The sequence below is a fragment of the Candidozyma haemuli genome (genome assembly GCF_002926055.2).
Source record: "Candidozyma haemuli strain B11899 chromosome Unknown H_2014730914, whole genome shotgun sequence".
NCBI lineage: Eukaryota > Fungi > Ascomycota > Pichiomycetes > Serinales > Metschnikowiaceae > Candidozyma > Candidozyma haemuli.
Genome location: NW_020289907.1, coordinates 70910 through 86999, shown reverse-complemented (window position 1 = coordinate 86999; position 16090 = coordinate 70910). Strand labels below are relative to the sequence as shown.

The window sequence follows — 16090 nt, the reverse complement described above, 5'->3', positions numbered from 1 at the left end:
CTTGGAGGCTTCTAAAGGCGGCTGAGCCTCCTAGAGGCTTACCCAAAGCAACCGCTATATCTTGCCCGAAGTAGTTAGCCGACTGAAGATGTATTGGTTGATCTGGGGAACAACCGTAGAAAACAAAAACGCTATATGTGGTTGAACGCCTCTTGGTCCTTCACTAAAGAGTTTGAATTCAATTAACAACCAGACGAAGCATCCTGGCCAAAATGGAATCAAGCTTCTGCTGCATATCACTAAACCTTAAGCCTGATTGTTTGTCTGCCATAGAATGACAATTATGGAACAAATGGTTCTCATTAGGCATGCTGGCTAAGGTATGCTTTAAACAATGGGGCTAAAGTGTCTAAAAGCTTAAACTGGCACAAGATTAGCAGGATCTGGAGGGAATGCAATGGCAGATTCAGAGCACTTAGATTTGAATTAGGGGTTAGAAGTGTGTAAGGAGTTAGGTTAGTGCATTCCAGGAAACTCCAATAGGTAACCAACTACTAGGGAAGCATCTTTTGTTCTGATTGGCCCTGTCGGGTATTTGAAGAAGAGCGGCAAGAAAAGGTGACATGGAAGGCTTCCACTCCATGAATTTAAAACATAGAATGTGGTATATCGACTGGTAACGGTTCTTTATTGAACGTCCCAGATTGGCTGGCTGGAACCAAGGCTCAACAAATGGCCCATGATGAACCTGACCGTATTTGCTAATGCCATTGTTTCCACCAATAATGGTAGCAGAGAACATCAACTACTATATCTTCTTTTTTTTCTTTTTTTTAATTTTTTAATCTATGACAGGACAAACACAAAACCTTCATAGAAAGATAAGTTCCGAAGAACAAGTTGTAGAGAAATCACCAAAAGCCCCAACACTGGCTGCAAAAGAGAATTGAATTGATGACGAGATGAATATGGGCTGTACCAAGCTTCAAAAACGGGAGTGGCACGCTGGCTAATTGGGACGTTGATGTCGAAGATCACTTCGTCACAACGGAGAACTTTACCCCGGGTGTACGTAAGATCTGCTATTCTCAACCTCACCTGGAGCTTTTATGACCTCCCATGTCGAGTCAATTTCTTCCACTCTGCGATCGGGAGAAGCCAATAATGATGAACGTGGTGTTGCAGCATTCAGGCTAGAACTTGGACAACCTTGGGTTGGGCTCGGTACGTATTGCATGCGAGGAGCAGGCTGGAGCTGTTGGGATGTGTTACTGGTCCTCGCCCGACACAGCTCGTATGAATACATCACAACCATGACCAGGTATTTTCCGATCATTTTGAATATCGGCTGGGTTAGACCAATGCACACTAGAATTGTGTACCACATAAAGGCGATAAGACCCCAACAGGGGACTACTGGTTTGTATCTTCTTGAGATTTCCCATAATACAGATGTATCATTCTCAAGTCTGTCCCAGATACTTCTTGGCCCCCATTCTATCGAAATAAGTTTCTCATTGACTTTAACCAACGACCAATAAAACACCTCGCCAAGGACGGCGAGTATGTCAGAGTCACGAAGCGTAGTGTGGAACAAACAGTAGTAAAGATAAAATGAAAGAGGTTTTGGAACGACCAAAACCAAATCCTCCACAATATACTTCATTAATTGATGAGGAGGCAACTTTATGGTAAATGTAATTGCCATAAAGATCAAAATGAAATCCACTCTGGGTGTGGCCGTATCAAGAAGTGGCTTCCATACGTCCACGTTCACCTGAAACACTTTGACAACTTTCTGGTATTTGAGGATATTCAGCGGATTTGTAGTTAGCTGCTCTCGAAGTTCCGGCGATGTATGGATATCACCAATGAGCATTTTTGCCTCGTTTGCAAAGTCAGGTATGTCTTCTGGGCCGATTCGATACACCAATAAATTGTTACGGACTTCTTCCACCTGAAGTTGTGGCATGCCAGTATAACTTAAAGCACTTACGGCTTGATTGATGTATTTGTCAATTTTAGCAGCCGCCTTGAGAATCTCCGTGGCTTTCTCGACTGTAAACCCTTTCTTCATTATCAGTGCTCTCTTAAACCTTGAACTAAAAGTTGTGGTGGCGACATTGGCATCCCAAGTGTCAGACACTTCCTCTCCATCTTGCGTAGTCTGATTAATTGAGCCTACCTGGCTAGCTGGAGGTAAAGAATTGGCATCTTCAAGCGAGACATTATGCGGAGCGCCTATCACAGAACATGGCTTTGTCTGATCGGTTTCTGCTTCTTTTGACAAAGAACCATCCAAAGCAAAGTCTACAGTTGCAGACGGGACTGGTACATCGCTGGAGGCATCATTATGCGTTCCCAGGGGAGTAGGACGTACTGGATTAGATCCAGTTCCTGGTCCCTTACTAAAATTGTTAGCTACGTCATGTAAGACGGTGAAAAGGTGCCACACACATTAAAGTAAAATCAACCATGGTGGGGTTTTTAGGGGGAAAAAGGGCCCTATTTATACCCCAAGGGCAACGCGTAGTGTAGCTCATAACCATAACCTTCTACCCCAGATTACTAGAAGACGAAGGAAGGTCGTATTTCCTTTAGTCGTGGTCATCTCTGTTACGACTTACTGGAAACGGATCAGAGGATTCTAGGTAACTCCAGCACGATCTCTTAAATAGAGTCAATTTTTTCTTCCTCTTCACCTCTGTAACCATGTTCAGCAAGTGCTACTTTGATACTTTTTATGTGTTTGAAGAGGAAACCAAAGATTTCTGTGATGACCCCAAAACCGCTAGTTCGGTGTTAGAGGCAGCTCTGAAACAACGTCAAAGATTGTCGTCTCATACCACTACATTATTTTTCCATACCAAGACGACTTTGGCCGTGACTGAGTTCCAGGTGGCCTTTTCCCTGAAGCTACCATACCTAGACCCACCAAAGCAGGGAGTTGAACAGCTTGAACGCATTCCAAAGCCCAAGTTCAGGCTTGAATATGTCATTGTGGCCGCTTGGCAGTTGCTTCAGTACTGTGAGTACAATCCCCTGCTTAAAGCTCCCATGGCATGTCTAGCAGCACATTATCTTGACCAGAAGTACTTTTTCAAGGGTTCTCGTGCTAGCTTGGCACGTACGATAGAAACACAAGAAAGCATGGCAGCGAAGGCTCAAGTTGGTTTTGATATAAACCCCCGAACCCAGTGACGTTAGCTGTTGAGTACATTGACCTACCATGGTTTACCCAAGACATCGAAAGCCATACTTTCTATCCACGTTTGAAACTCTCAGATGTCTTAAAGATAAAGCTATCCACCGAAACAGACAATGGCGATGCACACTTGGTCGTATCTTCTTTAAAGATACTGCTTTTGACGCTTACCAGTTTCAAAACCATCTCATCCGAGCAAACACTTTTGACAGATGCCGCAGGCCAAATACATGTTCTGACATTTCATGATGTTGATATTTTGCAACAATCTCTGGACCACCAAAGCGAATATTGCCTTCCCAAAAAGTATCTCGCATGTACGTTTCCAGATGTCGAACCCACTCTTTATTCTGAACATTGGACACGAAGCTATGCATTAAAAATCGAAGTTGGGTTCCTCGATAGGAAGTTAAGTGGCCCGCTACGGTCAGCCGAGGTAATACTTGATATTAATGTTGCCAGAGTAGACTATCAATTTATCCTTCTAGGAAAACCTGCTTGCCCATTTTTTCTTTCTATATTCCCGATCATAGACTCTATTTGGATATACAAAAGCCTGACTCTGTGGCCAGTCCCTCGTTTAAGTCAATCAAATATCCTAACGGTGAATCAGAATTTGTTCGGCTGCACCAAACAGCTATCATTCAAGGAGGAGAAATAGAATTTGCAGTTACTCTTCGAAACTTCTACAGGCCTCCTGAAAGGAATAGGGCTATAGAGATTGTCAAAAACTCGGCCCACGTCTGCAAAGCGGAAGCTAGTTGTATAATGAGATACAAGTTGTTCAAAAAGGCCTTCAAGGCAAAAGGAAAAGTTCACGTCTGGGCCATGCCTGTCTTATCATACAAGGGTACATTTTGCATGACGGAAATCCCATTGAGCCATTGGAACGTGCTGACGGTAATACGTGGAGAGAACAAGTTTTTCGAGGATACATTGGATGAGAAGTCCTACTACAACGATTTTACATTCAAAGTACCCTTGCGTTTGAGCTTCACCATGTTAAATGAGTTTCATCCACCATTACCACTACCAGGAGCCATTGTTTGCAAAGGTATGAGACTATCTGAAGCGTTCAGGTTAAAGCTTCTGTTCTCCTATTCCTCCTACGAACAACCATACGCTTTCATTGGTATTAGAATGGTGTCCACGAAAATTGAATGGCTAGTATATCCATTCCACAGCCCAATATGTGAAACCGTTTCACAGTTTGATACCCCCAAGTTTGAGAAAGCAATTGACTTGACTCACTTCAAACTCTCGGAAGACAGAAAGAAATGGGTTATGGATATCCCTCTAGAGATGTATGATTGTGAAATCCCGGATCTTGGCCCAACATTCTATTCACTGCAGAAGGCTAGAGACATGGCTGTCCGGATTTCGTTCAATTTGAAGGGAAGTAGAAAAACCCCTCTTGAAGTGACTATCCCGCTTCAAATCTGTGGAGAATTGATTGATGTTACTGGCCATAACGTTATGCCACCTTCATATGCTGCTTTAATGGATACGAGCAAGTTGGAGAAGTATACCCCAGTTAGGATACTTGGTTCCAGGGAGAAATTGGATAAAATAAGGGACTGTGACTTTGTGGACACTAAGGAAGGTGTTTTGGTGAGGAAGTTTTCCGGAAAGAATCCGGGCTTGGGGTAGTTTTTTATGTTAAATATTAATTGAGTTTTTGGTATGGAGACATCATGGAAAGCAAATTCAGCTTTATAGTCGTTTGAACGGTAAATACTTGTTAGTTGCACAGCTTCAACTACGTCTTTCTGTTTGATTAGATCCTTATGGTGCTTCGTCCACAGAGCATGTATTTCCCCAGGTCTTGTGCCAGGTAAATTGCCAGCAAATGATTTAAATAGATACCATATAAGTCCTTCTTCTTTGGCATGCTATACTTTACGGTACATTCATAGCACTGCAACCCACGAAGCCCAAAGGCCATAATAACTTGGCCAGTTCTTCAAGCACCTACCCGGTAAACAAAACCAGCTGAGTAACCCAAAACCGCCTTTCTCGGCCTTTCTTCCACTGCCATTCCCCAATTCATTCTATCCGTCTGCTTCTACTGGTAGTGCAGAAAGAATGGTTGCAAAATGTCCATCTCCAAAGACCCAGTCCACGCCAACCCTCCAAATCCATAAAAACATATAACCAGAAGAATCTAGAACCCTTCTCTTTAGCTCCCCATTTCCTGGAAAACCATTTTTCTTGATCCCACACAACATTCCACCGCCCTCTGGTTTCCCCATACTTAAGCATTTTTCACTCACCTATACTGTCCCCCCGCCAATCGCCACCACGACCCCTGAAAACTATAAATACCAGACGATTTCCCCTTTTTCCTTCTTCCCTATTTTTTCCCTTTTCACCTCCCACCCTCCAAAATATACCTCCCTTCAGCCCATCCCCAGCAAATGGTCATCTTCTGCACCCGCGCCTCGATGTAAACAAACCAGCCACTCACTTACTTGATCCATCCACTGGCTGATCCACCTGGTTTCACCACCCAAACTACTTCTTTTTCCTTGATGAACGGGCCTGAAACAGCAGATGGCACGCTTATCCTTATGGTGTGCCGTGCCAAGCACTTGCCCAACCGAAGAAAGCTAGATAAACAGTCGCCATATGTGCTTTTACGAATTGGCACCGAAGCGAAGAAGACCACGGCAGCGTTCAGAGCAGGCCAGACGCCTGAATGGACTCAGGAAATACGGTTCCAGTTGACGAGGGAAAGACGCCCGCTTTTGAAGTTGGACGTGCTTGACGAGACGAAGAACGACCCGACGCCAATTGGCGATACTGAGATTGACTGTGCTGCTGTTTTCCAAGATCCCGCTCACTATAACGACGGGAAGTACATTTTGGACGGGTGGTACGACTTGAAGTCTAATGGCAGGGTGGCTGGTAAGATTTACTTGGAGATTACGTTCTATCCGAGTGCTCCATTGCTTCCTCCTAAGGTTCCTTCGCCATGTGCCGATTATGCCGATAAAGACCTACCGGCGATGCCTGAAGACTTCACCAGATCTGATCCTGTGCAGCGGAAAACCGTGGACGAGGTGTTTGAACAGAAAGCGCTTGATTTCAGGTCTTCTGACCCTGGTGCAAGCGCAAGGAAAAGCTCAGACGACGATGTGTTCGTCTCAGGCAGTCCTAAGAAAGAAGGTAAGCTTAGGAAACTACGCGATAAGTTCCAGTCAAAAGAGCCACTTAAGAATCTCTTTCAGACTCACGAGAAGCAGAAACCAGAGATTCTTGATGAACCTGCCTCTGTGCCTCCTCTAGAAAGCTTTGAGAACCTAGAACTGGCTATGGGCAACCGTCGGGGCTATGAGCCGCTGTCCACGCCTCTGCCACCACCTCCACCTCCACATTCAGCCAAATCGAGTCCAAGAAAAGCAGGCCGTAAACCACCTCCACCGCTGAACTCCAACGTATCTCGTGATTTTGAAAAACTCGCCATCAGCAACACGCTGGTACCTTTTTCTGCTGAAACAATGGGTCTAGATGATGAAGAAATGCCTACACAAGTGTACCAGATGGGCCAGGCTGTTCAGCCTCTTACACATAAACAACCCAAGGAAACTCGACAACACCGCATGAACCCTAATGAAATCGACCCCAAGTTCTATGCGCCTACCCCATCGGAGCATTTGGCAAAGTCGTTCCGTCTTCAGGACGGTAATGTCACCAATAAAGATGTCGATACCGACTATAACACAGAGAACAGTGGGTACCTCGGTGAAGGCCAGTGGCTGGCAGATAAACGGTTCCTGCCATCGGTATTCCAGCGTGTGAATGACGAAAACGAAGGAGAAGCCAATAAACCGCCCGTTCCTCCAAAAGTGCCTCGAGGACTCACCAACATGGAATACTACGTTCTTGAAAAAGACAGTTATTTGAAGGATATCAACGGGCGTCGGATGTAACAGACTACAGGGTTTAATATTTAATTCATAACGAGCGCAACGACGTTAATTCAGGGCTACAAGTGATGTCTGATTAGGATCATATAATAATATAAACACAACGTTAAAGGATTAGCAGCCGGAGCCGGGTATAAAAGGAATCATGCGGTATGCGTGCAATAAAGCAGGCAGCCGCTAATAGGTGGTAGCGAAGAAGAATATCAAATGTAATGTCACACTTACAACAAGTGGACAGCCACAGCACCAAGCATACCCAAACCGACACCCAAAGCAGCAGCCTGGTTACCAGAGGAGCTTTCAGCACCAGAAGTAGAACCAGAGCCAGAACCACCAGTAGAGCTGGAACCGCCAGTAGAGCTAGCAGAGCCAGAGCTGGTACGGCTTTGACGACCAGAAGAAGAGCTTCCTGAGCTGGCGTTGGTCCAGTTGGAAACGTTGTTGTATGTTCTAGGGTAAGGAGCAGTGTTGTTAGCGAAAGGAGCGCTAGTGGAAGCAGCTGGAGCAGAAGTGGTGGTGTTGGCAGAAGCAACAGCCACAACGCCCTGGTAAGCAGTCAAGGCAGCAGCCTTAGACGAAGAAGCAGCAGCAGCCTCAGAAGCCACCGACTTTGCAGAAGCCTCAGAGGCAACAGAAGCAGCAGAAACAGCAGATGCCTTGGATGCTTCAGCAGCCTTGGAAGACTCAGCAGCAACAGAAGCAACAGACGCTTCAGAGGCTTCAGAGGCCACAGAAGCTTCAGAAGCAACAGAAGCAACAGAAGCTTCCGACTTTTCAGACTTTTCAGAAGCAACAGATGCCTCAGAAGCCACAGACGCCTCAGAAGCAACAGACGCCTTGGACGCAGAAATGAGCGACGAAGACTCAGATGGGTCCAACACAGTGGTGGTGATGGTGATGGTGGAGGTGGAAATGGTCTGCTCAGCGGCAGCAGCAGTGGAAGCAGCAAGAGCCAAAAGAACGACTGGGGTGAAGGCGACCATAGCGTGGGAAGTTTTAAAAGAATGAATGACTAGGGTAAGGAAAGGCGAAAGGAAAGTGGTAGGAGAGAGGAAGTAGGAAAAAGTTTTTCTGGTGCAGAAGTCTTGTGTTTTTTTTTTTCGGTAAGCATGTTGCAACCAAACGATAGAGGATGGGCTGAAAGCGGTGCGAAAATTTCTTGCATGGAGTCGACGCAGGCGGCCCGATTTGGCAGGAGGTGGATGTAATAGGAATGCGGCATGCCCCAAACGACTGGATTTCCGCGGCCACTTTCGCGAAACAATAGCGAAACAATGGCGCGGGAGTGTGTATGGGCCGCACGTTAACGCGGCGTCGCTCGTTTTTGGTGCGCCTTCCTCGGTAAATATCCGCACGAGCTTCTGCCGCATCCAAGTCTAGACCAACCAACCCACTGCTGCCACACCTGTGTTTCATCTGTTATTGGTGAAGATGACTGGTTAGGAGTCTGTTAGTATGGAGATGTAAGAAGGGGTCACGTGAGGGCAAAAGAGGGTCCTGCGGTGCATTTCGTATGTGACTGCGATCAACTCTGCTTGTGCGTGGTCTTTCGCAGCCTCCCAGGCTTGGACCAAGCTTTGAAGAAGAGGATGGGGAGGGGGAAGAGGAGGAAGAGGAGGAAGAAAGTAGAGGATGGTGATTACGTAGAAAGTAAAGGAGGTCAAAGGAGGAACCTCCTTTTCTTGCTGCCATGGTGGGGTGTTTACGCAGTGGGTGCGTCCCGTTTTGGGAATATGTCAACAAACCCACCACCACTGGCAGTACAGTGCATGCAAATAACTTGCTTCTTTCTGAGACAAACGACGCTGATGCAACTGCAAATGCAAGACGACGATGATTTTTACCTGGTTAGGTTATTTCTGCTGGAACCAGGTGACGGTGAAAGTGGAGGTAGCGGTTGTAGGGTATGTTTTGCAGCCATTGGGTAGACAGAGGCAGGTAGGCAGGCTGAGGGTGGCTTTCCGTGGCCAGGCGCCAGATTCACGGTTGGATGTTTCAGAATGTAGGCTTGGGCGGGTGGCGAGGACGGGTTGTTGGCTTGGACGGTTTGCCTGGCAGTTTACGATGTTGGTTGGTTGGCTTGGGAGTTGTTTGACGCTGGATCGTAGGAACTGGATTGTTTGTTCTCGCCAAAGTTATTGTTTGAAACGAGGGAGGGATAAAGCCGAGTGCTGGTTGCAAAATGGAACCTGGGGAGGGCAGGAAGGGCACCATGTTTCGAATTGGGTGTTTGGTGAAGAGCGTTGGCACGGCTTTTGTTTGAATGGACCAGTTGGCGCTGGAGATGACCGGATCGGTGTTTTAATTAAACGCATACGAACGGTCCTTTGTTCGGTTCCACTGTAGACGATCGTTGGTGGATGGGTACAGAGAGCATGTGGTAAATGTGTAGGCAGACGGTTAGATCTTTGGCTTGGTTTTTCTGGTGGTCCATTGTTATGGATGGACGGTGGGTTTGGGTATTTGGGGTTGCGGTTTGGAGTGTGGTATTACTTTATATCGGTTTTGGGGAGATCATGATGCAATTAACGTTAGGAGGAGTCGGTGTGACAGAAGCTGCTGGCTTAAAGCATTTTTTTTTTTTTTAACCTAAATGTGTCTTTTTGATGTTAGGAAACATCCTACGAGACGGACTTCTAGGGCTAGTGTCTAGGATACATGTTACTTGACTACTGAAGTATTGGCATTGAAAAGATAATACTATTCTCTATATAGAATGCTTTTTATGACCTCCAATGCTCTTAAGCTCTGATTATGCCTTCATTGGAAGGATTACAAGGATCTAGAGGTTCCTGGAATGCAAAACTACTGTCTCTTGTCTACTTTCCATCTGGGACAACCAGTGTCAGCTTTTTGTTGTAGATTCACGATTAAGAATCTATAAACGTTATACAGTTGTTCCAAATGCCCTTTCTAACCTCACAGAACATTATTTACTCAAAGCTAGCTCCTAATCGTCAGTTGAAAGACTTCAGCCCGAGAGCTCTACCAGCCAGTACCACTCCTAGACATTCCATCCAAAACCTATAAAACGAACGTAAATCCGTCAAAATCATTATTCAGATCTCCTTCCAAGCAATAAGTGTCTTTTCTTTTAAATTTCATTGCCCATATGACAAGCAGCTCTTGCTTTCCTCATCCATGTCCATTGAAGCCTTCCCCAGTAGCATAGTCCAATCGCTAAAGACCTTCTTCCACTCCACCTCTCCTTCTTATCATCCACTTCAATTTCTTCTCTTTTCCTCATGTAACCCACTTCCTATCCACCCATTTCCACCTCTCAACGTCCTTCCTTGAGCTCCATGGCAATGGCTGCAAATGCCATATCTCCACCACTGATCCCATGCAAACAACCAACTCAGAGTCAAAAACCTATATCCAGCCAATCTACGTCAAACTCTACTTCTACCTCCTCAAACTCCACTTCATTCACTTTATCTACACACATTTTATCACTTTTCACTCAACACCTTCTTGCGTCTTCAACTGTCCACCATCGCACCGACCAAGTCACCGCCAATTCACCCAAAACTCACCAAAAAACCACCAAAAAAGAACCATTAACAACCCCCATCGTCCCTCATTACCCTCCAACTCTTCCCTTCCTTGTCCCATCCCTCCCTGTCCATTTACCCGTTCCTCCTCTTCATACTACCCAATAACCTGTGCGCACACGACCTGGTGATACTTTTTTTTTTTTTTTTTCACCACACTGAAAAATACCTTCAACGCTTCGCCAAACCAACCACAACCATGTTCAAGTCAGCGGTCAGGAGGTACTCGTTGAAGAACCTTCCCCATGAAACACAACCCATAAACAAGTACAACAACCTGAGATCAGGTTTCAACGTGAAACCAGTCCGTTCCCAGGGCCTCATATACAACCCACCAGCATCTGCTCCATCATATAGGGAAACACCCAAGTTGTTTTTGCCCAAGAACGATCCACGTCTAAAGATTTTGGAGGATAAGTGGAAGGTTTACACTCCAGAGGAGCTTGAGAATATGCCGCTTATATACGGTATCAAGAAGCAGAAGGACTACCTGTTGACACCAGAGGTAGTTGGAGAAATCCTCAAGTTGAGGCAAGAAAACCCAGATGAATGGACGATTCCAAAGTTGGCAAAGAAGTTCAATGTTGACAAAACCAGGGTCAATGTCATTTCGGGCATCAGTAAGGATAGACAGGCCAAGGTGCTCAAGGAGTTGGAGACCATCAAGGAGTCGTGGTCTGCCAGAAGAAGCCTTGCTAGACAAGACAGAGAAAAGAGAACCCAGCAGTGGTTGCGTGGCGAGTTTTAAGTCGTTAGGTTGCTTTTATCGTCGCCCTGGATCCCACCGCCGCTTGTATATATTACCCATTGCATTCCTGCTCTCCATGAGAGCTAGTCCCAATATACATACACGAATCATGTCAATCATCCTGTGCCTCGAGCTCCTGGAAAGCGAGCGTATCGAGCTCGTCTAGGCCTTCTTGGATCGCATACTTGAAGTCGAGAACCTGGTCTATTATCGTCAGAACCATCCGGTGGAGACTCTCTCTTTCTTCTTTTATGCGGTACTCTGTCTCTTGCTTCTTTACACGAAGACTCTTGATGGTACTTTCGGCTTCGATGATACCGGTGTTAACACGGAGACGAAGCGTCTGCAAGTCACGGTCGAGCTTCTCTATCTTGGCTGAGTATGTCTTGCTGTCGGTCATCATAAAATCGTACGCTTCCGAGTAAAGCTGCATGGTCTTGCGACACTTGGCTTTGATACCATCAAGGAATTCGTTTTGTTCAAATATTTTAACATGAAGTTGGTCGACTTCTTCTTGTAGCTTAAGCTTTTCTTCTTGCTTCTTGCGAAGTTCTTGCGTGAGAGCCGAACGGCACTGTAGAAGCTTGACTTTCTCATCACGAAGTGTTTTCGTCAACACATTATCTGAATTGATTTCTTGGTTAGTTTGAGCGAGGTCTGGGTTGACTGCTAACTCAAACAGATACTCTTGGACGGGTATCCTGGAAGTCAAGTAATTATATTGGCTGACAAGGTTAACAAGACTGTCACAGCTCAGCCTGAGCTGGTACTCCTGGTCAGCTATATTTTGTTGGGTATCCTTGAGTTTATTTGTGGTTTTATCAATGGCCTTTGAAAGTCTATCTCTCTCGATGTTCAGTTGATCAATCTCCAGTGCAGAAAGACCCTTTGCGGTGAGCTGGTCTTCGTATTTCTTCTTTTCTTCTTGCAATTCCAGAATCTGGTGTTGTAGCTTTTCTAATTCTTCTTCCATTTTCTGAAGGACATCGCCCCATTTCTCCTTACGTTCACTCATTTTGTCCATATAGTCAGAAAACTGCCTGAGATCATTCTCCAAGGCTCTAGATTTAGCATGGGCTTCGTCAAGCTCTGCAACTTTACCCTTGAGCTCTTCACGTTGCTGAAGAAGCTCTTGTAAGCGCTGTGTCCTCGTTTCTTGTTCTTCAACGGTTTTTGCATTTATCTGATCAAACTCAGTCTCGAGTTCTTTATAGTAGCCAGAGTAATCTTCCTGCTGATCAATGTAAGCGCCGTAGCATTGATGTGTGTATCGTATGAAAAGACGATCAAAAGGATCATCAGAAGCGATCATATCATCCTCTGTAAGCCCCAGAAGCGCCAAATTTAGCTTCATAAGCCAGTACAACATCGCCAAAAACTTTGGCCACGACTGACCCACTGAACTTATATGTGTTCGACTCAAGTGCTCAGTATATGGATACTCCCATGCCCGAAGCACCTGAATAACGTCTGTTTCAAGAGACTTGGTAAACACAAAGTGTGGATCGATCTTCCGGTAAAGAAACTGAAACATCAACACAAACTCCTTCTGTGTAGGCAGCTGGAGCGTTCTTCTAGAAACAGCATGGTTCATCTCGAGTTCAAACCGATTGGCAACCAAAAAATCATAGATCTCTCCCATAAGCATCTCCAAATACGCCTTATCATTAAGTGGTCGAAGGTCAATTACCTTTGCAGGCGGGTTTCTATGTTGCTGCTGAGACAAGTGTGTTGCCAGCTGGGAAGACGCCGGCGCAATCACGTTGCTGAAAAGACTTTGGCGTCTGTTTGTTGCAGGGGTAGTAAGAAGGGTTGATCTTCTCCTGCTGGAGGACTCGAAACCGCCTGAAACACGGTGTGTGGATGTTCTGCGAGCTCCAGACATGGATAGCCGTTGAGTCCTTTTGAGGAGCTGTGCCGCGGACGGCGTATTCACGTCGGTCATGAAGCGGTAGGTTTCATGATCTTGTTTGTTTTGGTGAGTGTTGATAGTGTTGTGCACGTGATCTGGGTCATGTGATACATCACCTGACTTTGTGTCACGTTTTCTCTACCGCACCTCGGCTTTTTTCCCCTTCACTTGAAATATGTATGTCATTGCGCCTGACAATTGCTACCTGGCTTGGACCTGGGCCTCACAGGGTGTTCTATTATATCCTTCAATATATACGGCCTGTATATAGCGTCCAGAACAATGGGGACCCCTCTCGCCCCTCATTGTGCCCCACGGGAGGAAGTGGAAGTGTGTGTGTCCCCCACCCCTCCTTTTACCAAATCCCATCACGTGACCTGCGTCACGCATAATCTTATGCGGTGAACCATGTTTTTGTTGTTATTTACCGTGAACACTTGAAACATTCTTCCCCTCCGTCTATCCCAAATACAATAGTCCAGGCTTCGGCTACGTATCATATATCGTCACTGGTTTCCGTACTGGACGCTGTACTAGACTCCTTTTTCCCCCTTTTCATTCCCCTTGCTTGCCGTTCCGCCTCCAGCGACTTGGTTTCTTGCTAGAATTGCTAATCTTAGCTGGACCACCATCGTGCCTTTGAAGGAGCATTCCCCAGAAACCCGCCTTTCGAACTATAAAGCTTAATTGGAAGAATCAGAAAAGATCCATTTTCAGAGACAATCAGAAATCGAAAAAAAAAAATAGCAAGACCCCATTTATGAGTTCCAACAAACCAGGCACGCCAGTGTCACTGCCCAAAATTGCCAAATCTGTCAAGTTGGACGTTCCCTCTACGCCGCCGGCGGCGAAGGGCAAAAAGCGGTTGCTGGCGTTTTTGGCCACTCCAGAACAGCCTGGCGACCAGCTACCTTTCAGTCCAGGGCTCAAGCGGACGAGTTCTGGGTTGCTCAAGTCCCCAGACTATAAGCTCAACTCCAGCACTTCTGACCCGAGCGTGCTCAAGACGCCGAAAAATGGCGGCTACGACTCAGATGATAAGGATACGCCCAGACGACTGAAGTTGCTTCGGACGCCGCAGTTCTTTAGTCCAGGGAAACGTCTTTTCACGGATGAACTGAGCCCCAACAAGGAAGAGCTTGCAGAAATCTCGTCGCAGTTGAAATCTCGCTTGAGCTCGGCTCTTGGTAAGGTTAAGGGCCAGGATAGAGAACGGGACAAGTCCCAGATTGCCCCTGTGAAGCTAGATTTCTCAGATCAGTCATTTACGTCGACCAAAGAGTCGCCAACGAAGATGCTCAAATCATCAAGCCCTAGATTTTCCAGTACACCTCGTGGCAACACGCTTCTGACTCCACTGAGAGCTAATCTAAATCTACAGACACTTCAGGCACTGCCAGTGCCTCCATCTCAGGGACACAACGAGAAACTCGGCCAACTGCCTGAATTCAAGCGGGACCGTATAAGAATGGCCTCGCCAGAAGCCGATTCCAACGCTCAGAATGCTTTGCTTGCAGCGTTTTCCAGGCAAAAGGAGAAACGGCGCAGCTTCTCCAATATCAGTGAACGCAGGCGTTCGTCAATTGCGCTGACTTTAAATGGCCAGGGCCTCGAAGGCAGCCCGCTCAAAGACAAGGATGGGCCTCCGAAACTCCCGCCAATTAACATGGCCTTCAACAACAAGCACAGTCCACCGCAGGATTCGGAACAGGACGCCGTGTTCTCCCTCATGCTGCTCTCGTCGCCACAGAAACTCGTCGACAGCAGGGGCCACAGCCGGCAGCAGAGCCAGAACACCAATTCTACGCATTCTCTGCGGTCGTCACTGGTGGTAAACACAGTGCTTCCCCCGATATCGGGAATCATAAAGAACGTTGACAACGATGAAACAGACATTGAAGAGACAACCATGTCGGAAGGCGACGACACGTCGTCCTAGACTACTGCAGAGATCAAAGACTACGATGAGCATTTGGTGGGGAACCGAGCTTAAAGTGAAACACAGAAGTTATTTCCACGCTTGAGATCGCATAAGCACGGTCTACGTCGTATTTTACGAGGTACCGGCGCTGATTAAGTCTAATGTGTTATTGGACTAAACGAGTGCGATGGCGTGACGCAGAAATGGCTAAATATGGATGTTTTTGTCACTTGTGACAGATATGCTCATGGTTACTCAGCACGTAATATCACACGAGAAATGAGCCAATAACGGCTTTTGCGAAGGTCACCGCGGCTTGAGGGAAAAGAAACCAAAAGAAGTTTCTATTTCAAAAATGATACCCTCTCTTGCTATGAATCAATTTCAAAAAAGGTATATACGTCAAATGGACCAGATCTTTACGGCGGGATCAATTTACCCAAGTTGGAAGCCTTATCCATGGTGATGGACTGTGAAGAGCCGGCTGGCTGACGGCTCCTAAACCCGTGCACCACTGCGATTGCACCATCCTAGCACTTTTTTTCTTTTTCTTTTTCTTTTTTTGTGAGAACCCACCGCTTATATGCAGTATGGTTCGCTTCACCCTAACAAGAGAAAAAAATTGGTTGACTAATATATAAAGATAAGCTAAATTCCCCTTTTTCTGTCCACCACAAACCAACTTTTTTCACAAAGAGCTAACTTTAATTGCATCCAGAACATTCTTGTGGATCCCTACGCGTCTGTGACACAACCAATCTGGCCCTCGAGCTCTCCCCTGACAAAGAAACCCCCCTATCCCTTACAGATTACAAAAAAGACCAGAATTCACTGAAAAGAAGAACCCCTTTTAAGAACCTCCTTATTTATTCAAAATCCTA

At 46.1% G+C, this 16090-nt stretch overlaps 6 protein-coding genes across 6 annotated transcripts; 3 read left to right on the top strand and 3 right to left on the bottom strand. All coding sequences in view use genetic code 12, as the record gives it.

The window, feature by feature from the left end:
- Positions 1 to 357: 357 nt before the first annotated feature.
- CXQ85_004580 (uncharacterized protein) lies at positions 358 to 2417 on the bottom strand (the record flags this gene model as incomplete). The annotated part of the gene is made up of 4 exons (XM_025488194.1): positions 358 to 414; positions 1013 to 1195; positions 1391 to 2348; positions 2398 to 2417. The coding sequence occupies 4 exons, from the start codon at positions 2415 to 2417 to the stop codon at positions 358 to 360; spliced, it is 1218 nt and encodes a 405-aa protein (XP_025342856.1).
- Positions 2418 to 2652: 235 nt separating this feature from the next.
- On the top strand, positions 2653 to 7077 carry INN1 (Inn1p; the record flags this gene model as incomplete). The annotated part of the gene is made up of 3 exons (XM_025488193.1): positions 2653 to 3108; positions 3701 to 4756; positions 5605 to 7077. 3 exons carry the CDS (start codon positions 2653 to 2655, stop codon positions 7075 to 7077), a joined length of 2985 nt encoding a protein of 994 aa, XP_025342855.1.
- Positions 7078 to 7295: 218 nt separating this feature from the next.
- Positions 7296 to 8057, bottom strand: PGA34 (Pga34p; the record flags this gene model as incomplete). Its single annotated transcript, XM_025488192.1, has 1 exon — positions 7296 to 8057. The coding sequence occupies one exon, from the start codon at positions 8055 to 8057 to the stop codon at positions 7296 to 7298; it is 762 nt and encodes a 253-aa protein (XP_025342854.1).
- A 2770-nt stretch (positions 8058 to 10827) lies between these two features.
- CXQ85_004577 (mitochondrial 54S ribosomal protein mL58) lies at positions 10828 to 11376 on the top strand (the record flags this gene model as incomplete). The annotated part of the gene is made up of 1 exon (XM_025488191.1): positions 10828 to 11376. One exon carries the CDS (start codon positions 10828 to 10830, stop codon positions 11374 to 11376), a length of 549 nt encoding a protein of 182 aa, XP_025342853.1.
- A 112-nt stretch (positions 11377 to 11488) lies between these two features.
- Positions 11489 to 13261, bottom strand: CXQ85_004576 (kinetochore-associated Ndc80 complex subunit; the record flags this gene model as incomplete). The annotated part of the gene is made up of 1 exon (XM_025488190.1): positions 11489 to 13261. The coding sequence occupies one exon, from the start codon at positions 13259 to 13261 to the stop codon at positions 11489 to 11491; it is 1773 nt and encodes a 590-aa protein (XP_025342852.1).
- A 787-nt stretch (positions 13262 to 14048) lies between these two features.
- CXQ85_004575 (uncharacterized protein) lies at positions 14049 to 15227 on the top strand (the record flags this gene model as incomplete). Its single annotated transcript, XM_025488189.1, has 1 exon — positions 14049 to 15227. The coding sequence occupies one exon, from the start codon at positions 14049 to 14051 to the stop codon at positions 15225 to 15227; it is 1179 nt and encodes a 392-aa protein (XP_025342851.1).
- Between the last annotated feature and the right edge of the window lie 863 nt (positions 15228 to 16090).